At 39.6% G+C, this 21,847-nt stretch overlaps 1 protein-coding gene across 7 annotated transcripts in view; it reads right to left on the reverse strand.

The window, feature by feature from the left end:
* DGKI (diacylglycerol kinase iota) overlaps window positions 1-21,847 on the reverse strand; it is a 202,143-nt gene that overhangs the window by 83,128 nt on the left and 97,168 nt on the right. For 4 of the 7 annotated variants that reach the window (XM_063154105.1, XM_063154104.1, XM_063154103.1 and 1 more), the window contains exons 7-18: window positions 21,662-21,733; window positions 21,245-21,361; window positions 15,303-15,377; window positions 14,005-14,100; window positions 12,159-12,241; window positions 10,339-10,399; window positions 7,201-7,314; window positions 6,539-6,676; window positions 5,327-5,405; window positions 1,350-1,405; window positions 417-479; window positions 114-187 (exon numbers count right to left, since the gene is read on the reverse strand). In XM_063154105.1, coding sequence (XP_063010175.1) covers window positions 114-187; window positions 417-479; window positions 1,350-1,405; window positions 5,327-5,405; window positions 6,539-6,676; window positions 7,201-7,314; window positions 10,339-10,399; window positions 12,159-12,241; window positions 14,005-14,100; window positions 15,303-15,377; window positions 21,245-21,361; window positions 21,662-21,733 — 1,028 coding nt within the window. Of the gene's footprint in view, window positions 1-113; window positions 188-416; window positions 480-1,349; window positions 1,406-5,326; window positions 5,406-6,538; window positions 6,677-7,200; window positions 7,315-10,338; window positions 10,400-12,158; window positions 12,242-14,004; window positions 14,101-15,302; window positions 15,378-15,678; window positions 15,775-21,244; window positions 21,362-21,661; window positions 21,734-21,847 lie in introns of all 7 variants that reach the window. The other 3 variants (XM_063154098.1, XM_063154099.1, XM_063154102.1) reach the window with 2 other exon arrangements.

A 21,847-nucleotide genomic window follows, 5' to 3' on the forward strand; every position in this document is an offset into this window, starting at 1 on the left:
ATGAGGTGAGAAAATGCTTCTTGCACATTCAATCAGCCTAGGAAATCTGTTAGGTGTCTTGAAAACTATTGTTATTTTTGTTGCATAACTTCAAGAATCTGTCTTGAGCTTACCTGGGTATGTTTAAAAACACTATACACTGGAACTTCAGCTCCTGGATCTTTGGAGTCAGGTCTGTACCATCACACTACAAAGCCAAAGTGACAGAGCACAGAGAAATTGCTGAATGGAGCCACAGACAAGAGAAGTGTTGCTGCTTTGTAACAACTTTCCCAAGACTTTCCTTGGAATGTGTTGCAAATGTCATGCTCAAAACTGAAAAGTAACAGAGCCATTAAACTCTCACCTCACTCTCCCTCCAAACCTCCACCTCCACCCCCTCCCCACAACACTATGACACAATTTCTTATACTCACCACAACTTTAACATGCTTGGATAAATCTCTTGAGCTTCTTTGCAGAAAGTCTGTAAAGGCTGCCTGCAACAGAAATCAGTGCAGGAATTGTCAACACCTCCTCTCTTCTTTTTTTTTCCCCTCAATTCTTATCCCTCCACAGAGCTAATTGCCAATATGCCCTCCTTTGGCCAAACTTACTCTCTCAGAAGATGCAATTTGATTTTATTGTTTTAAATTGTGATACTTCTGCTTTTGAGAGCTTAACTGAAAAAAAGTCCTTGAACACCAAAGTTCAATGGTATCCTGAACCATTAAGCACAAATTCTTGCTCACATACTTGTTTCCATATTTAAGGCACATGGGTGTTATCACCCAGAAATACATTATATGCCATTCATTACCAAACTAGTGTGTACTCTTAATGGCTTTAGAATGAAGTGTTGTCCATTTGCCTCCTGAATGCACAAGTGGGTAATTATATGAGCATATTCACCCATCATTAACCACTCCAAATGTCTGATTTGTGCCCTGCACTCCCCACCATCCTACATCCAAGGCTGCTCCTCAAAGCTACAAAGATACTGGCCAAAATTTTGAGAATTCCTCTAGCAAAGTCAGTACCAATGCAGTGCCCAAGCCCTGAAAGAAGCAGAGCAATGCCTTGAGAATCTTATAAGCCAGAAGCAGAGGGACCAAGATATGACCAGGACAGTGTCCAAAGGAGTGGCAGTTTTCTCACCTGTCCACCTCTGTATAATAACAGTACCACAGGCTCTTTCCTACAGACACCTGTGTGTGGCACTGCCAGAAACAGCATGACTGCACTTGAAATTCTAACAGGCAGAATAAACTGGCATGAGCTCCTGATGTGAGAAAATGAGGGGGAAGGTAATTAAGAAGACATTCAAGCAACTAAGTTAACACCATTCTGTAAGACAAATCTTTACTTACCCCGGCATAAAACATTTTATTTCTAAATCGGCTGTTGAATTTCTCTGGATTTGCTTCTGTGAAAGGATGAGAAAAAAAAGTATGAACACCCTAATAAAACAAACAGATTTCATCATACCTTCACATTCTCTGCCAACACTACAGTGCTTTCAGTGTATCACTCATAGAAAATATTACCATAAATATGTTTTCCATGTGTGAGTCCCCCATCTGTGCCTTTCTCTGCTATCAGATTTCAAACACTGATATTGAATTCTTCCCTTTTCTTGTAGAGTGTGAAATAGAGCAAAGAGGTAACAAGAATTCAATTCAATCAGTTAATTTAGCACCTCTCAGGCTATTCATTTTATGATAGAATAGAATATTTAGACTTCTGTTTCTAAGAGTGGAGAACAAATCTGTAAGAATTATTAGAAATTTATGGAACAATAACCCATGCTTTGAACCAGGAGTAAAACATTAGTAAATTACAAGATTAAACAGCCCCTAAATTCTGATTTGTTAAAAGTTACTAAGGAATAGACATTTCTACCCAAAGATTTCTGCAGAAAAATTTAAAAAAGGGAAAAAGAGAATTGGTTACTCTAAAACCTATTTAGAAACCCATTTCATTTTGATTAGACTCCAAGAGATGGAGAATTTTAAGTCTAGTAGTAATGTACCTCTAATGGTTAATTATTCTCACTGTTAAAGTAAATGTGGTGGTTTCCAATCTTGAAATTTTCAGTCTTCAACTGCCAACTGCTAAATCTTGTTATACTTCCCTGTCAGATTAAAGAGCTTTCAACTATCAGATACCTTGTCCTCGAGTAAATACTTATAGGCAGCGATTAAATAGCCTCTTAACCTTCTTTCCAATAAGCTAAATGGAGTTCCCTTAATCTCCCTATATGAGACACATTTCCCAGAATATAGTTCATTCTTGAACCTCCTTAGAAACTGCTTGTTTAAGGCATCTAGAGATTGCAGAAGCAGCCCTTCTGACCCTGTACTTGGTGTTAGTGCCAGTGTCTCACCCTGGCTCATTGATTCTCTAGTGAAAACATCAAACCACCAAGGCAGTCCTTCTGGCTAAAGCATCACATTAGCATGGACACATCCAAATTACCTCTCAAATGACCACTTAAAACAATACTTCCAGTTCTCTTGAAAGCCACTACATCTCACAAAATACAGCTCCATTTTGTAAGAATGAGCTGCTTGAGGTTTCTGATTTGCTTGTTGGCTCAGTTACTATATCTGTTGCTGTGTCACAGGTGACTCAAACTCAGTCAGGGCCACTTCTACTTCAAACAACTAATTTAATTGCATAATTCAATCTCATCTCACTTACTGAGCTCGCAGCTCTTTGCAGAGAGTCTCAACACCCCATGCTAAGCAGCAGAAGGCTTCTGAAGACTTAGTGCCTGTGCTGCACACACCCTCATGTGAGTCTCCCTAATGGTTCCAGACAGCAGACACCACAGCACTGGACCTTATGACAAACACTCTCCCTAATTAAAGCCCCAGTTTAGAACAGGAAAAGGAACCTTTCTGATGTCAGGGACTCAGCAGTCCCTCAACCTACTGGTCCTACTTGTGCCAACACAGATGAGCACGGGTAGGGTGGAAGGACTGTGTGATAAAAAATAGAGCTTTAGGTTTGTTAGAAGAAGTAAATTATTGAGTGCATATCCAAGGCTCATTCCATCCTCACTGTTCCTAAACCATCAACAAAATAGAAAAATTGAATGTGTTAGACTCTGTCTGTGTCTGTGGGGAAGTTTCCTGCAAATGAACAGTCCTGCACAGCTGAGGGATCAAACAGCATGTCAGCAGGGATAAATTGCATCTTCCATGCTCTACCAAAGCATAAGGATACCAATGGAGGAAGCGGGAAATAGCCAGTACCCAGAACACTTCCCAAAAAAGCAGAGCTAAATCCATCAGACTTGGATCCAACTTCAAGTCTCAATCTGATAAGTCACAAGTGTAGAGGTTGCCATGGAAAAGACCACATTAATATATAAGTTCCTCTGAGACACTGCAATCACTGCTTATTCTAAATATAACAGCTGACCAATATCTACTGCTTCAAGTGTCCTGTTGGCAGAGAGCTCATATCAATTTATCTTATTTTGATTTTCAGGCATGATATTCATTTGTTTTAATCTATATGTGATTACAATAGCTCCACATAAGCAAATGCATGCAGTCAATTACCTCAAGAGCACAAGTGCTATAGCTGTGAAAGTACTTTACATTTTGCTACCATTGCTAAGAATTTCTCTGGATTATCCTCAGTGGTAAATAAGATCATAATCTGCTTTGCATTGCTTAATTCACCAAGCCACAGGATTCCTTAGGCTGGAAGGAACCTTTAAAGTCCATCTAGTCCAACCCCCTGCAATGGGCAGGGACATCTTCACCTAGATCAGGTTGCTCAGAGACTCATTCAATCCAGCATCAAATGTTTCCAGGGAGGGGGCTCCCACCACCTCTCTGGGCAACCTGTGCCAGTGTTTTAACCGTGTTCATGGTTAAAAACTTATTCCTTATATCTAGTCCAAACTTGCACTATTTTTGCTTAGAGCCATTGTCCCATTGTCCTATTGAAACAGGACCCATTTTTCTTCTAAAACCCCTTCAAGTACTGAAAAGCTATAGTAAGTGCTCCCAGGAACCTTTTCTTCTCCAGGCAGAAGAACCCCAACTCCACATGAAAAACAATAAAACCAACCCACACACCAACACCACCTTCAAGGCTTTCCTATAAGCTATCCTCTTCTAAAATGCATAGAATTCATATATTTTAGCATTTGAGAAGACAAGGATGACACCAGCAGTGAGGACTTGTGCTACAGAAGCTCTCCTGGCCATACATACCCAGACATTCAGCTTGCTCTGCCAAGTGCTTTTTCACCCGTGTAAATTTTTAAAACCCTGGCATGTCTGAAATAACATTCATCCTTTATAGAGCTCCATAACTTCATTATTAAATAATGCCTCCATTAAATGAGAAAGTAGCCATGCATTTAATCTATACAGTATATTCACAGTCACATTAGCAATGCAGAGTGACATGCACTCATAAAAAAATGCATACAGCTGTCATAATTTCATTTCTGTGCCCTTTTGTGGCCCCTCATTATTATTCCTAAAGCTTGAAGCAGTCTTAAACATCATAAAATATGCATTAGCTCATTCCATCATGTATCCTTCTCTTTATTTAGCCTGGCATTAGAGTGCTATCTTTTCATCTTGAAATGACACTCTGATAGTATGACAGCGACTATGAGGAAGGCTATGTTTCAGAAAAACCTGCATATAAAGCTGGAATAACCAAAAGCTGAAGGCAGACACCTGAGCAAGGCTTGTTTCTACAAGCACACCTGCCTAAACAATATAAATAGAGCTGTTCATATCAGTGCAAAGCTGCTCATATCAGTCCTTAAGCCTGTCAGTCTGTACAGGGTGGCATAACTGCTGCTGGCAAGGGGACAGGCAAGGTGCTACAGCTGCTCAAAGGGTTAAATGTGCACAGAATTGTCAGGAATTTAACTTGCACAGAGAACTCTGGGTCTGTACCAAGTCCAGAGCATGGTATACTGATCCATAGGTAACAGCTGCTCAGTTTGAGAAAAAAATTGTGTTCCTGCCACTTCCAGTCTTGTGGCTCTTCTCTTCCCTCCACTTCCACATTCACACCTGACTTCTATATTATCTCCTTTACAAGATCTAACACTCTGTGAAGCTTCCCTTTAAGCCTTTTTTTTTGCCAGTACATTACAGTCTTCTTTATACTTTTTTCATTTCTTAATCATAAATCCCTTGGAAACTCATGACAAAATCACTTTTTCTTCTTCTATGTATCTTAATGTTTTATGCTCCAGCTTTACTTCTGAATTATAAGAATAGGATGTTAAATCCAACTCTATTTCTTATTCATAAAATAACTGCCCATCCACAAGGCTAAGGAAATAAAAAGTTCATATTACCTCTGGATTCATGGAACTCCAGTGTAACATGTGCATCAAATCCAAGACTGAAGTAATTATTGAAGACATTGAGGGGAAGCTGCAATTAGATAATAGAGAGACATTAAAACAGCATGAATGGAACATTTCTCAACACACCAGGGTTTAACTGTTTAAATTTGGCTCATCATGGAAACCTACTAAGAACAAAGTGGAACATATCAGGGAAACGTAAGCAGAAGGTTGCTCTGAAGGTTAGGAATGGCTTTTGGAAAATAATTGGATACAAGAGCCTGAAGAACACAAATAGACCTACAGTGCTTTATGATCATATGTGTGTCTTTGTTAGCACATCAAAGGGTTCCTTATGTTGTCATTTAGATTTCCCATAAGGCTGCACCACTTAACATTTCACCAACACAAAGGTTTTCGAAGGTTTTGCTGGCTCTTCAAGCTCAGCATGGCAAATGAAGCTCCAGCTGTGTTCTTCTCGCTCCATATATAACCAGGAGCAAGTCAAGTCCCAGAGAAGAAGCCCTAATCCTATTGAGGATGCATGAGGCAGGCAGGCACACATCTGGCCTCTTCATTGTTTCACACACCCAGCAGGGCTGTAGAGGGGCAACTGTAGCATCCAATAGATAAGCTGGAAATTTTAACTAAGAAGAAGAAAATAGTTCACAGAATCAGGAGGTTTTTTATTTTTGTGGTGTTTTTCAACATCTCCAGTCCAATGTGTTCTCCTTGCAAAAATTTTCCCATTCTTCAACTACCAAGATACACTAGTGGAGATTATATGGAGACCCACACAGAAAGAAGTTAAATACAAAAACACACTACACCTTGCTGTGAAGTAGGAAACAGCTGGTACCCATAAGCAAAATTCTAAGGAATTAAATTTTACATCCTCTTTTTAGTTTTCTCTAATTGGAGAATGGATGGCAGTTATCCTGCAACTAGAGAAAAGCAACAATGACCTTTCTGATAAAATGCTAGGGATTTTTTTTCACGAATTTAATCTTTGACATAAATGTTCAATGCCAATGTTGTTCAAACAACAAATAAATGCCTTTCACACAACTCTGGAATCGCTGACACATGAAAAGAATCAAAGGGAGAGATGCAAATAGAAAATTTAAAAGTTGCAGAACTCCCCACCCATACTGCTTAAAGTGTAACCCAAAGAGGTTCATAAGCATTCTGTGGGTCCCATGGGAAACAGCAGGCTCTAACCTTACGTGCCCCATCCTCCAGCTCATCCTGGGGTAAATCAGGGTTGCGCTCAACCTGGAGATTCCAACGGTCCAGCTGGACAATGGTTCCATCTTCTACATGGCACAGGATCTTGGACACTGGCTCATCTGTGTAACCCTGACAGCAGAGAGACCAGAGTATCAGCAACAGATGATGAAAACAAATCAAGTTACCAATTACCTACAGACTTCCCTCCTTTAACACATGCCTGAAACCCTCGATAAATTTTTGATCAAACATTTTAATAAGCAACTATTGAGATGCAGAATCTAGGGCAGGCAAAGTAAGACCATAAGGAGAGGAATTCAAAGAATATCTGCCTTTCCTGGAATAAGCCCAGTGCTGTAGTAAAGGATAAACAAAGGGAAAGTTTAAATTATGCTTCAATTAGAAGCCTGTTTACTGTTCTTGTTACTTGGCCTGAAATACCAGATAGATCTATGTACACTTTTATTGCAACAACAGCATTAGTAATTCAAAATCCCAGACTGCAAATTGAAGCAAACCATTCTGCCAGAGCGAAACAGACCTTGGACACAGCCCTGTCTGCTATTTTAGCCAAAAGGAAATTCCACCCCACAGAACTAAATCTGAGCAGCGAGTTGAGAACCCCACATAAAGGTACCCCAGCCAGTCCTTACCCCACCCCAGTTGAGGGTGCGGGCAAGGTCGTTCCCAGTGCCAAGTGGAAGGACAGCCACAGGAGGTGGGGGGCTGAGTTGCAGCTCATCGAGGATGGACAGGATCCAGCCCACCTATAAAAAGGAAAATCAGGAGAACCTTTAGGAATTGTATAGGAAAAAGACATATTTTGATCATACAATATTCTTTTTTACAGAGAAGATCAAGTAAAGGAAATCTAAAAATGAATGAAGAATAACATGGACAATTCAAGGTAATTTTTTTTAATTACCATTGTGTCAAAAGAAACTCAACCTTTGACAAACAGCTATGAAAGAAAATGAGAGACGCATTAAAACAGCATGGCGTCTCAGAACTTGTCCTGCCAAGCATGAACTTGCTCACAAGTCTCCCTCTCCCATACAAGAGACCTTAGTCCTGAATTATTTCAATCAGTACAAGGCATTATATATATATATATATATAATATATACAGATATACATACACACACATATCTAATAAGAGAATAAAAGACTAGACTAAAAAGCAGACTACAGCTCAGGGTTGGAGGCTTTGAATTGGAACAGTGAATCTGTTTCTTTTGTATCCTAAGCTATTAGTTATTTCAGAGAGCTATTTCTTCTATCTTTCTTCTGGACTACATAAAGCTTTCAAATAGAAATCTAGCCAGAAGGAACAAATTACTGTAAATTATTTTGCTCTCATTAAATGGTAATTTTCAAAAGGGACAAAGAATTTTTGCTAAAGATGTTATCAAAATTTGATGACTGAAATTCTTGTTGCAAAAACAAAGGACTCTTCCTTAAACTACTTGTCACTTTAAAAAAAAAAAAGTGAAGAACCTGTGCTGTATTTTTAGATAAAGAATTAATAAAAAATAACTTTTTTTTTCTGTTGCCAGTTTTCAAAGATTCAGTTTCTACTGCAAATGTGAACTTTTAAATATGACAGAAAACCTAAATCCTTACTATAGCTGGATTGAATTTTCTCGCCCCAAATAATGTTACTGTGATTTCAAAGATATTCTCAACCCAAACCAGGGTAGCTTCACAAAAGGCATCCAGCATAACATAGCCATCAGGAAAAATAGCTGGAGTTTTTGAAGGACTGCAGAGGAGGTGGCCTGATAAATACAGAAACCACCATGCTATTTAGTATTCTAGGGTGTTTCTTTCTCCAAGTCTCTTCAAAATAAATTTAATTTTGCACAAATGGCATTTATCAGACAGCTATTTATCATAACCAATCGTCCAATTATTAAAGCATTCATCTGGGATGTGATCCCCTACTTGAGTTCATTGTCTGACAACAGCCATCTCAAGTACTTACAGCTCTCATGACCTTGGATGTCACCAAAAATACTGAGGTCTTTATAGGGCTTTTCAGAGGTAAGTAATCCTCTCTCTTTCAAAATGCCTATACTTCTGCACTGATAACAGGAGACAGAATAACAAGTCAAGATAACATCAGTAGGGCCAGGACTTCTTAAGGAAGTTGGCCGTTGTCATTGCCACTGACTTAATCCACACATCTGTGCTTCAGCCTCCCACTGCTACAGGTAAGATCAAAATACCCACCGCTTTGGTAAATGCTTTTAACTGATTTCCATTTATAAGGACAACAAATTTCCATTTATAAGGACAACATTGCTATTTAACTTGAGGTCACTTCTAAACCTTGTACATTAGTTGCACAATACTGGATGACACATACTATCATTTCCCTGTAAACAGAAAGCTCCTGACTGCTTTGAAAGCAAAGCTTTCCACTTCTGCCCTGAAGTGACAATGGAAAAGTTACTATAAAGTTCTGATTCACCTCAATAATGAGAGGTAACATCTGGTCTCATTGCATATTCATTAAGTCCATTTGAGCCAGATTTTTCATTTCTAGATGTAATGGCTTTGGGAATAACTAGATATTAATTTATTTCAAACTGAGCAGCAGCAGAGGTAACAGTGGAGCACTGCTCATACTAATGAGAAGGTGCTGCCACCTCTCGCACAGTCCAGCAAAGGGAAATAGGTTGGTCTGATTTAATGCAGCTGTATTCTTTTCTCTTTTAATATCTTAATGATAATCTTTTTTCCCCTTTCCTCAGATGGGAAAGAAAACAGATGGAAATAGTTTTTCTTAGCTGATGCCTCCGGCTAAAGGACTGCCTTTCATGTTTAAAGGAAAAGTTCATCATTCCATAAGAGTCATGTCTTGCTTTCCCATGTACCAGCAAGGCAGTGGTCTTATCACGGATTTTTTTTCTTCATTCTTACAGGGGAAACATTGATATTAAGATCCCTACCCCTGGGGTTTTAAAAGAACGCACAAAAGCTGGAAAAAATCCCCCAGAAGTTCAAGCCAAGGTGAACTAAAAGAGGGCATTCAGCTCTCTACAAAATAAACCAACCAGCTCCCCATGCCCTAAACATCTACATAGAAATGTTCTGTCCAATCACTGATCTTGTAAGTAGTAATGCATTTTCCTTATCATTCTTACTGCTAAAATTGCCATCAAATGCATGTTGAGGAACTGAGCCCCTAGAGATTAAAGGTCAGTTTTTCAACTGCATTAGTATTCAGTGTCACAGACTGAGATTTAAAATATTTTGAAGTACTGGAAAGAGAATGCAGTTATAACTCCATTACCACTCATGACCTTCAGACCATGAGCTGCAGAGTTTTTCTCCAAATGAAGGTGCACAAATCCTTTCAAGACCTGACCCCATTCAATTATCCAGGAACACAGAAATTGTGTTGTTAAGAAAAGTACTGAACCTGGATCTGCCAGGGTCTAGCAGGAAGGAGCAGAAATTAAGATATAATGGCTCCCAGACGCTAAGTTAACCCTCAGATCTAGTGTATATAATGAGAGGAGGCCAGCAGAGTTAGTTTTTATTCCTTTTAAGCTGTACAAAATCTTTATGCATAAAGGAGAGAGAGCTTTGGACATGAGAACCTGGCCTCATATCTTCACAGGCCAGAGCACACGGAAAATTGCAGAACAAATATTAGATTTCACAAGTGTAAGATATGCTGTCTCTCAATGCCTCTGCAGGAGGGTGAGGTGGAAATCCCACCACTGTGAGGAGTTTAATCACTTGGCCAAAGAGCATGGCACTGCCAGGCCCCTGCCACCTACCGTCCCATCCCCGCCACACGCCAGGATCCGCAGGTTCGGCACTTTTCTGTACAGCTCCAGCCTGCCCAGGGAGAAAAAGGGGGGGAAAAGGAGAAAAATGTAAGAACAGCAATGCAGACATTTTTAATGCATTTTGCTGAGTGACAGTGTAACCACCACTTACTGCATTTTCAAATATTCACTACTAAGAATATGAGTAGAGGTGGAAATGTGAAACCACCAGGATGTGAAACGAGGCCTTCCTCCATGTCAGGCAGCACCTCCTGACAAGTGTTTGATCAGTTGAGCATCTTCCCAGATTTTTATATTCCCTCTAGGGAGGTCAAAATCTTTCATTTTTCTCTTACCCTAAAGTAAACAAATTTAAACATTGAGGTTTTAAAACAACATTTAATGTTCTTCATCATGACTTGTTGAGCTACCATTTCTGAGTCTTGTATAATGTGACAGCTTCTTCAACTAGTGACTGTATTTTAACACCACAGAAGGCAAGAATATGTAATAGAGTTCTTTCTCTGGATGTGTGATCTAAATATCAACAGGAGAGACCAAAAAAGCACCTGGTGAAGTCCTGCTCCTTCAGTTGCACCCTTCAGAAAGCCATAATGAAATATTTTCTAATGAAGGTGGGGACATTCACATGTAGAGAGCTGAGTGACCAAAGGACTAACCCTCCTTTTCCCCATTATACAGCTCTGAAAAATGTATGTCTAACTTAAAGCTTCTAAACATTACAAGAGAACAGCAGTGCAGGTACTTCCGCAGGAAAATAAAAAGCTTGGGTGCCTTGAATAGGAAACATTTGGACTGCTCTTCTAAATATTTGATTTTACATTATTACTGTAAAATATTTATAGTAAAAATATTTACAAAAACATATAAAACATATTTACAAAATGTGAAAGTAGTTCTGAATAGATGGTTAAGAAAAGTCAGTATCCCCACGTCAAGTACCACAGAAGGATGGTTTCTCATCCCTTGGCAGCAAAAATCAGCCCTTTAAAGAGAAGTACTCTCTCCCTTGGAAGAGGTTTGCACTTGAATTATTGTCTGGCTAAGCTGAGTTAGTTACTCAGTGAGCAGGGACAGTTGCACAGTGCTGTGGCAGAAGAAAAGTACTGAACTGGAGGCAGCCTCACCCCAGTGGAATGCTCATTCACTAGGGAATAGTCAGGCATTGGGATCCTCAGTGAGCCTTGGAGCCATCTGGACCTGCCCCTGCCTGGAGATGGAGGCAGCTCCTGACCTATTCTCACAAAACCCCCCACTGCAGCCTTTACCCTGTGGCATTCACATTTTCTGGAAAAATTCCTTCACCCAGGCTTTTTCTCCTGGGAAGCTGAGAAGCCTCAGAGAAAAGGAAAACAATTCTTATCTAATTTGCTTCTCCTATGTTTTGCTCATGTGGCATGTGTTTGGAGACTGTTTATCCAACAGGTGATTGTTTCATTGGTTTCATCTGTGGGTTGTTTTCACTCATTGGCCAATCAGTGTCAAGCTGTGGTGGGACTCTGGAGAGAGTCACAAGTTTTCATTATTATCTTGTTAGCCTTCTGTAAGTATCCTTTCTGTATTCTTTAGTATAGTTTAGTATCGTATTCTTTATTATAATATAGCATCAAAATAATAAATTAGCCTTCTGAGAACTTGGAGCATTCCTTCCTTCATTGGGGCACCCCACAAATAGAATATTCTCCTTGCTACCAAAACCTGGATGTGTAAACCTCACATAGTCACTAATCCAGCCAAGCTGGATCTTTTCCTGTTTTCCTGACCAGATCAGAAATAGGGTGCACAGCAATGAAGGCTCCAGTACTTACGCATCTCTTGGCCCTTCCTGAGAGAGATCAAAGACCTGGCGTGGATTCAAATACCACATAAACATTTGGAGAACCTTGGTGCCCTGGCAAGAGAGAAAAATCAAAGGATGGGAAGTTATGAGCAGTTTAATGATTATTGGAAACAATAGTGTGCATTATTAACTGCTTTTCTTTTTTTCTGTGCTTTATAAAACCAACATAAAACAAGAAGACAAACTAAAAAGTGGCATAGCAAATGACTGCTCTGTAGGATAGCAATCCAGGACAAGGTGCACATGCAGGCATATAGACCAATTCCAACAACACAGATCGCTAATGGTCCATAAGAACAGGCAGTTGGGGTCAGACCAAAGGTTCATCTCCCACAGCAACCTGTTCTCCTGCTTCTCACCACCTGCAACAAGAAGAAACCTCTGTTATCCCACCTCACCCTCAGCTATCCATGACAGCAAGAAGTTGAACAAGATTGTAGCCAAAATCTCCATCACATTGAACAGTGTGCTGCCCAATGTCCAAGCAATCACAGTGGCCTCCACCATCACCATGCTGATCAGTCATCATTGTAACCTCTTCCATCTAATGAAGCAGGAGTCAAGGACTTTGAGGGGTACAGCTGCCCCAATGGTCCCTCACTCTGTGCAGTGTGGCCAGCCCACAACCTAATGGTATAATTTCTGTTTTCTCAAACTCTGAGGTTTATATTCCCAGTCAAATCCCTTCCTTCACATTCTGCCCAGACACAAAGTGACAGGATTTCTAACTAGTAGTAGGGAGCTAAGAACTCTATGGGCTGAGCTTGTGCTCTAATTCAAGAATGCCTTTCAGACATGGCCTGAGGGTACACATCAGGAATTTTCCATAGCTCTCCCTTCCTAGGGATGGCTCTTCTGCCTGACACCTTCCCTGAAGTGAAGAACCAAGAATAGCAGTCATAGTACCTAGGAAAAGGTATAAGAACAGAGAAAATAATGGGATGTTTGCCATAGATATTCTTCCAGTCTCAGCTGTGTGCCGTTATAGAACTCTTGAACCAGAGGGAGGTACAGGACTTCACGGTTTTTGACTTCCAAATATCTCCTTCAGCCTATGTTTAGCATCCGCAACATCCTGATGCAAGGAGTTTTTCACTGAACTACAGACTGTGAAAAGAACCAGCTTTTTTCTTTTGTTTTGAATTTGATATCCTCTCTAATTCTAACAGAGGAGAAAATGAGCAATGCCTATACTCCATGCTCTATAGGCCTCTGTTGTATCTTACACCATTCTTTCCTATTACAAGGCCCTGTTTATTGAAAGGCACTCCAATTCTTAGATATTCAAAAAGTGGCAGAACCAGGGCAATATTCACTTTGGTAAGTATTCATTCCAAGAATCCTAAGGAAGAAGTCTGCTGCATTGAAGTCACTGCAACACGGTCTCTGTGATACAGTCCAAGACCACTAATGATTTTTCTTAGATGTTGCAGGAATATGTCATTTCACATTCAGTAATTTTAACAAGCCTTTCCTAGCAAAGCTAAACCACTTTTTGGATAAAGTCTAAAAGGTTCACTGGAAACCTAAATTCTCTGTGAAAAGATGAAATCTCCTGAAAAAATTCCAAAGTATCATTTTAGATTCCTTTCAAGAACCTGGAGACAGAAGTACAGCCACTCAAAAACTCAAATCCATTCCAATCATCCAACTCTACTGAAGCAGAAAGGCCATTCCACAGCAAGGACCTCTTCTGAGGAAGGTCTTCAGGCTTCTTCAGGCAGAGAGTCCTTTCTATCTGACTGGCCAAGAAATAGTGTCATTTGCAAAAACCCTGCTGGTAAACTTAAACTTCAGACACAGCTTAATCTTACCTGATTCCCTCCACTTTTTGGATTGACAAAAACCAGCAGTGGCTTCATGAGCGGAGAGGAGATAGGTTTTATCACAAAAGGCCGGCCTTTGTTATCCTGAGAAACAGAAGCAAGAAACAGCTTCAGTACAAGGGATGTAACATTCTTTGGCAAAGCACACACAGAAGACCCAACCTAGCTCTGGCCAAACTACCTCAGGTACTGGAAATAGTACAGCCATGTCAATGTGGTGCCCAGTTAGAGCAATTTATCCAGCTGAGACAACAGAATAAAATAAGAGGGGGAAAATATAATTTCAGGGTAGCTTACAACTATTTCAAAATCCTTTTGAGATTATTTCTGACCCTATTCCCCACAATTATTCACACAACACTAGTAATGTGTCAGAGACAGTGTTATTTCTAATACAGTTTTTCCAAAAGAAAATAGAATAAGTTACTTTTTCCATTAATTCCATATAACAGACAAGTTGCATAAGCACTTATTTGCAGACAAACTGCTCTCAAATTCTTGGCCTTGTTGCCTTCCCCCCTTTGAACATATGTCACAGATCCAACATGACACATCCTTGGGAAAAACATTTGCCTCCCTACTCCCTAGCCCCTGCAGGACACCCCAGAGCCTAGTAATGAGGGCACTGTCCAGGGCTGTCACAGGCACAGAATCCAGTTTCTGGTCTGCAATTCTCCCACCATGCAAAAAAGGACTTGAACAAAAGTGCCCTCGCTATGCAGAGGTGAGTCTCCCTCCACCTCTCTCGTGGCTGCTTGTCTATATAATTAATCCACTAGGAAGGATATGGAAGCAAGGTCTTCTATAGACACATGGCAAATAAACCAATAGATCAATAAACTGCTTTCTCTCTGCAGTCCAATTTTAATACAAGATCCCCTGAAGAAGACATCCTAAAATGGATCACATCTGGGCCACAGCCTTGCACCAGTGCACTCACCATGGGTTTCACAATCCCAGCTTCACTCCCCTGTTCTGCTTAGTGGAAAAAAAGGGTGTGAGCTGAGTCTCTTACATCCCAAGGGAACACTCTTTCTTTAGGGTGCTAGTCCTTCTGGAGTATGGTACATTTGTTTCCCCGAAAAAATCAACTCAGAAAATAAAATTTTTCATATGAGTTTTACCTCTTCTAACAACAAATTCAATATCATGGAATTTCCCAGGGGAAAAATACATTAAACATTCCAGTGGGAAAAAAAAGGAAAAAAAAAGCCTAAAAACTTTTAAGTCTGTGTTTAGACATTTAAACAAAAGGAGCATGATATCCAAAGCACTTGAATACCTACATCATTTCCTCTTTTGCTGGCTTTTCTTTTAAAGGACGTTCTCTTCTTTCGCCTTGTTGAAGTCTTTAAGGAGTTCTACATCAAAAGGAAAAAGAATACATGAAAAGCAAAACAAAATTTAGAAGACAGGCCCAGACAGAGCCCCTTTACGAAGCTCTTCCATGCATGTCCACTTGGAGAATGATAAGAGTATCTGGCACATGCTCGAGATTTAAATTACATGCGCTGCATGCGTTACACTTCCACACCACCGTTTATGGAGAAAGCCACACACGGAGACCAGACTGGTGCTGTGGAACTGGAAACTTTCCCACGCTGTGAGGGGGGAAAAAAGATCAGATGCTCCCATAGACTCACATAACACCACATGTTGTACCTGCCAACCCTCCCAAAAGGGGTAGGAGACGCCCGTTTCCCCTTCGGGGCTCCAGTCTCCTGCCCAATCAGGCTCGTCTCCTGGTATGGAGACCACCTGCATAAAGATGTAATAAAAAAACATGATAAATAAGGTATTTTTCATGTTTTTTTGTTTGCTTTTTTTTTTTTTTTAAGGAAAGAAAACAACAAGTTTTAGCTCTGGCAACCATTATGACTCAACATAACGTAGGCCACCATGGCATATGATGCTGGCACTGCAGAGTCAGTTCCAGCCTATCAAGAAACTTGTGCAATCATCTGCTAAGGAACAAACTGAATTGCTGATTTTTAAGGATTTAAGTAGAGAAGGTGTTTGTCAGCTGATTTTTCGTTGTGTTTTTAGAAATTAATACCACTTAACTACGTAGGAAAAAAATGTACAAGTGCTTGTATTTGTGCAGAACCTATGAAAATAGAACTTATGTTAAGGCTCTTCTCCAGGCAGATGACAGTCTGCTCAGTGACACAGAGCAAAAAGGTGTTCTGGTGTGATAAGAAGAGTAAAAAGGGGAATTTCATAATACTTTTTTCTTTATTTTAATTCACTAATTGAAGTTATACCTGCAGGAAATACTAGCTATTTCCATAGTTGAAATTTTGTCTTATGGGAAATACTCCAAATACTTTTACAGTATTTCAACTTCTAGTCTAACCATCACCAGGAAACAAAGTAGCATGAGGAATTAGAAGAAAGTGCATTGATTTTTTTTTCCTGGTTATAAGAAGGAAAGCAAGATTCACTCATCTCATCTGAAAGTTCTTTTCTGTCCTGACCTTGATCAGATGTGTTCCACTAAACAAGCAGAGATCATGAAATCTGTAAAAAGTGATGTTTATTCTTAATCCTGCTTGCTATCTAACATCAACAAGAATAGCTAAGTTTTTCTTAATACTCATCAACCACTTCCAAAATTTCAAGACTTGGAACACACCAGATGCACAAGTTAATGTTTCCACATCCCTGAGAAGAAAAACTAACAGCTATCTAACTGAAATACCTAAAGGCATTGCCTTCTATCACATGGACCAAGAGAAGCCTGCCACAGAGCACAAGGTCCCAACTTCTCCGCATTTCTGAAGAAGGAAATAGTCATGCTTATTGCTTACTGAAAATACTGAAGACAAGACAGCTCTGTAGAGCGATACCAGGAATCTGCCCTTTTAGACCATATTTTGAGAAACCACCTAAAGAAGCATTCATAAATTCATAATCTTCCCCGTGCTGATACAAAGTGATCTTGAAAGCATGATAAACCATACAGACTGCACTGACTACCAAGTGCATCAGCAATCCCATCTGCATGGTCTTGTGCTGCTCTGCCTCAGTAGTCACACTGACTGCAGACAAAAGCCTTGATGTCAACAGAAAGTTTGGGGGCATTACATTCACAGCTGCCTCCCATGGGGGCCTTAGCCCAGTTCCTCAGGCATTCTCTGAAGGATTCTCCCTGGATTTGGGCAAAACACAGGTCAGAAAGGAGATCTAGTCTATCCACACTCTTGTTACCAATGTTCTGAAAGCTCACACGCATATCAAGGGTAAAGATGGCTCAGTAAAACCCCAATAATTATAAAAGAATAATTTAAAGAATGAATAAATGTAGTTATCATTAAATCCCACTATAATGAGGATTATATTCCCACAGTGGAGTGGGAAAAGGCATTCAACTATATTAAAGAAACAGTTTAAGGCTAAGTCTCCATTCATGGTTATAACCATTTTACTTTCCATACTAAAAAGGCACTAAATGCTGCATCTCTACAATGTTATTTTACCTATTTTTAAAATTTTTTTTTAAAATATGCCTACACCTAAAGTGTCAACAGAACCTAAAGCTTTGCTGCAGAAATTGCAACCTCATGTCCGTAGCAGATGAACTGCAAAAAGCTGCTTAGACATACACAGGAGTTTTTTGCAAACATGCAGCAGAGTAACAGCCAAAGAGAATCAGCAGTTTTTGCACACTGAAGTGAAGAAATGGATACATAAGATCTTGTTCACAGAACAAGGTAATGAGTGTTTTGTAAACAAACAATGTTATTTAGCAAGGTACCTGATAGCAAAGCATACCTTTAAATGGGCACAATAAGTAAATCCTAACTTCCCTCTAGAGAGGAAACCTCTCCTTTGTGGATGTCAGTTTGTCCATCTTCAAAAAGAGATTTCTCATGTTATTGAATGGTCAGTATAGCTCTCAGAAAGCTGAGGTAGATGAACAGAGTAATTGGAGTCCTTCTTGTAAGGTTTTGGATGGTGTGAAGGCCACGGCCTACCTCAGATGAACCAAATGAAACCTTTCAACCTTTTTCCTTACAACATTTCATCCTCAGTTTTCAAAGGCTTTTAGCACACTGATTTTCAAATTACTTTAATAATGAACAGTCTCTGGGAAGGTCAATCTTGACCATCTTCTGGTTGTTCACAAACCACTGTCAGACAAGCCAGCTGCACTCAGCAATTGAGGAACTCTAGAAATAAGCCCAGGAATGTAATTGTTCACCAGAACTAGTTCACACTCCTCAAAGGAGGAGAAGAAAACACCAATTGACTCACCTTGAACAGAAAAACCTTGGAATTTTACAGTTACTGCCTTTGTCTTCCCAAACAGAAGACAGACTAAATCAGTAAATCCACCAGTCAGATCCTCCTTATCATCAACTTTTCTCCCACAACACAGGCATATAGCAAGTCCAGTGCCAGAGTTAACACCACTTTGGCTACCAAACATCACCTATAATAAAATACCACCAGTCAACAAGGGTGACCTGCTTCACAAACTAGGAGATGGAATTGTTTGGAAACCCAGGAAAGCAGAGCTGGTAACAAAGCACTGCTAACAATACAGAAATACTGGAAATCAGTAGAAAAGTTACAGAAGTGGCTCACATTACAGATAACATGGAAGAGGTATATTGGAGTTTTCCATTCATGTAAGGGGGTCACTACACACAGGGCTACCACCAATTCCAAAACTGTTTGAACCATTCTGAATATTCTTCATCTTTAAATCAGTTGCTTATAAGAAGCAAAAGCTCCCCATTTAGACCATAAATGTCAGTATAAGTTTGTTTTTAATCAATTACACCATGATGCTTCACTAGCCCAACATTGTTGGTAATGAGACACAGAGTGTGGCCTTTGTGCAAGCCTAATATTTGAAAGGTGGTGACCCATGTTGTACAAAATAAGCATGGAAAACCATTTTTCTGGCAGTCAAAAAATAAAAAATTGTAAAACAGGGCAAGGTTTTGCTACAAAATGCCATCTTATTTACTTCAAGGAAAGCACAAACAAACAGGATGCAGGCACCACTAAAAATCAATTTTATATGAGCGGGGAGTTCAGTTCAGGAGTTGTCTGTGACCAATGTAAGTAGTTAATTAGAGCTGAGGAAATATTGTATACCCAAAAAGCTTCTAGCCATATTTATTCTGACTGTTAAATATGTGAAAAACACATTGTTGATTACACATTCATTTTTTTTAATGTGAAATTACAACAATTTGTAAATATTTTGTCTGTACTCTCCAGATGAAGTGATGTGAATATTTCAAAGTGTTTACCAAACATTTCTATAAGGTGAAGAGAGTCATAATACATAGAAGTAGAGCTGGCCAGAAACAGCAGGAGAGAAAAAATATTTCCTAAGAAAACAATAAATAAGAAAGCAAGGATTCTGCCAAAAAATCTGAAAACACATCCAAAAGATGCATCACTATTTTCTAAAGTAATAAGGATTCATTTCCCATAACTCCAATGGGTGCTATTAGGAAGCTTAATGGAAATGCACCCATTGTCTGTGTTAAATAAAATTCTGATCTACTTAATGCTCCAGCTACTCAAGATAACGTTTGCATGCTACTGACCATGAATTTCAAGGACTAGAGATGTGATTGCAAGTTAATAATCAAGTACTTTCTCTGTGCTCATGACTCAGGCACACAAAGCTAAGAGTTACTTTCTTTTGGCTTAACATTTTAAGCCCTTATTTATTTAAAAGATATTTTTTCCATAAATTATAATTGCCTAAATTAGATTCATTTTTTAATTTGAAATCAAAAATGGACAAGCAAGCAAATTCTCTACAAATATTATAAGGAAGATATACCCTGCTTTGGGCAAAAGCCAAATCAAAAGAAAATTACATGTCAGGGTTTGTTGGGGTTTTTTGTTTCGGTTTTTTTTTTGTCCCTTTTTTACTAAAAATTAAGTAAAATAAAAATTAAAAGAATTGAAGAAACACTTCATTTTCTAAGGTCAAAGACAGATACATCTGTCAAATACCACACAGTTGTTGAAAATTAGCCAAGGATATTAAGTCTCTGCCAAGGACTCAAACATTCCCCAACAAAAGAGGAAAAAGTATTTCTCCAGAGGAGACTGAGAAAGAAGAGTGTGGGGAAAATCTACAAATGGCAAAAAAGCCTTTTCTTCCCAGAGTGGAGGTGGCTAGGAATATTGCTATGCTCTCTCTTGATCTAAAGGAGAAACAGAGGCCTCTTTGGTTGACTTTTTGGTAACTCTATCCATGTATTTCCTCTGCTCCTTGCCTTTAACAACCAGGCTTCCTACCCATGCTCAAATCTGTCACATCCCTAAACTGGAACTAAAGGCAGTGTCACAATTTAGGTTTTTTCTGCTTTCATGGACTACTTTTGTCTTAATGCCTTGGCTACAGTCTGAACTTCTTAGCTTCTTCTTGACAGCCAGGAGGCAGAATCAAAAAGCCCAGGTCACTTCCCAAGGATGGCCTGAAATAAAGAATATTATCCTGAAATAAAAAATTTAACCAGTATTTTTGACTCCCTCATATGTTCAGTGCTTGTTTCTTTCAGGTCAACTTGGAGTAAAAGCAAACTTTCAAAGAAAAAATTATTCTTGCATGATGTGAACCCCCCTTTTAATTTCTGGCCAGCTCTCTTTTGGATATGTTTTTTCCCTGTTGTGTTCAGTGAATTACCCTCTCCAAGACCTACCATATCCATCACAAAAGTTTTGAAGTCCAATGCCTGTTATGTGCAACAATAAGCGTGTGGGTTTGTTTACAGCTGAATGTGCAAGCCCTGGTGCAAGTAAGACCTGATTCTTTATATGTCCATTAAAGGTAAATTCAGAAAGATGCAAGTCCAGACACAGCCAATTCCTATTGCAGTTCAAGTGGATGTTTGTGAAGTTTTTCCCTGTATTTGCTCAGCTCTATTTAATGAAACATGCTTGACTGCCTACCACACAGGGGATGTCTTGCAGTATGCTTGCTGAACTCAGTTACAGGAACAACTCTGAGCTGAATCAGCTCAGGGCAAGTCATGTTTGTTGCTAATCATCCCAAACAGGGAAATTCACTGAAGGACTTGATGGAGGGGAAGGAGGATACAGGTTCATAACCACCATGGATGTATGCTGGGTTTCAGGGAGAGAGGCAGGGTTGAACAAGCATGCCTTGGTGAAGGAGGACCAAGCAGAGAAGCCAGGCTGGCCCTGCACAGCCAGACAGCTTCAGAAACAGACATCAGCATGCAGTTACCTGAGGTTTCTTCACCTTAATGATCCAGGTGGGAGGCACAATGACAGCAGCATGAGCCCCCAGGGAACATGGCTCCTCAATGTGATGTAGCATGAAACAGGTGACTTTGTTATGAAACTGGAAGAGAGGGAAAGAGTAGAGTCAAGAAAGACAAAGGGGAAGCATGGAGAAGAAGAGGGTGTTGGTACAAAAACTGGAGCAATATTCCCAACTCCATCATATTCAAGTCCTTCAATATATGGAGATTTAGGACATGTAACTAAAGATTATCTTCCTAAGTCATGTCTTCTTAGAAAAAAAAATAAAAAGACATAAACAAAAACAAACTAAGACAAACAAATGCACTAAACCAACAAAAAAGAAACCCCCACAATCACTCCTAGTCAAACCCAGTCTCCTGAAGTATTTTCCACTTACCGCCAGCTTGCACCAGGAACAACTGATGGCCACAATCTCTTTACTATGGAAGGAGAATTTCTGCTGAAAGCCCTAGAATAACCAGGGGGGAAAAAACATTAAACTCCTCTTGACTATAAGAAAATATATATCTCTAATTCTAGCCAGGTGACTGTGCTAGGCAAGCAGATTTTTGGGGGATAAAAC

This window comes from Melospiza melodia, chromosome 4, assembly GCF_035770615.1.
Source record: "Melospiza melodia melodia isolate bMelMel2 chromosome 4, bMelMel2.pri, whole genome shotgun sequence".
In the NCBI taxonomy this organism is placed as follows: Eukaryota; Metazoa; Chordata; class Aves; order Passeriformes; family Passerellidae; genus Melospiza; species Melospiza melodia.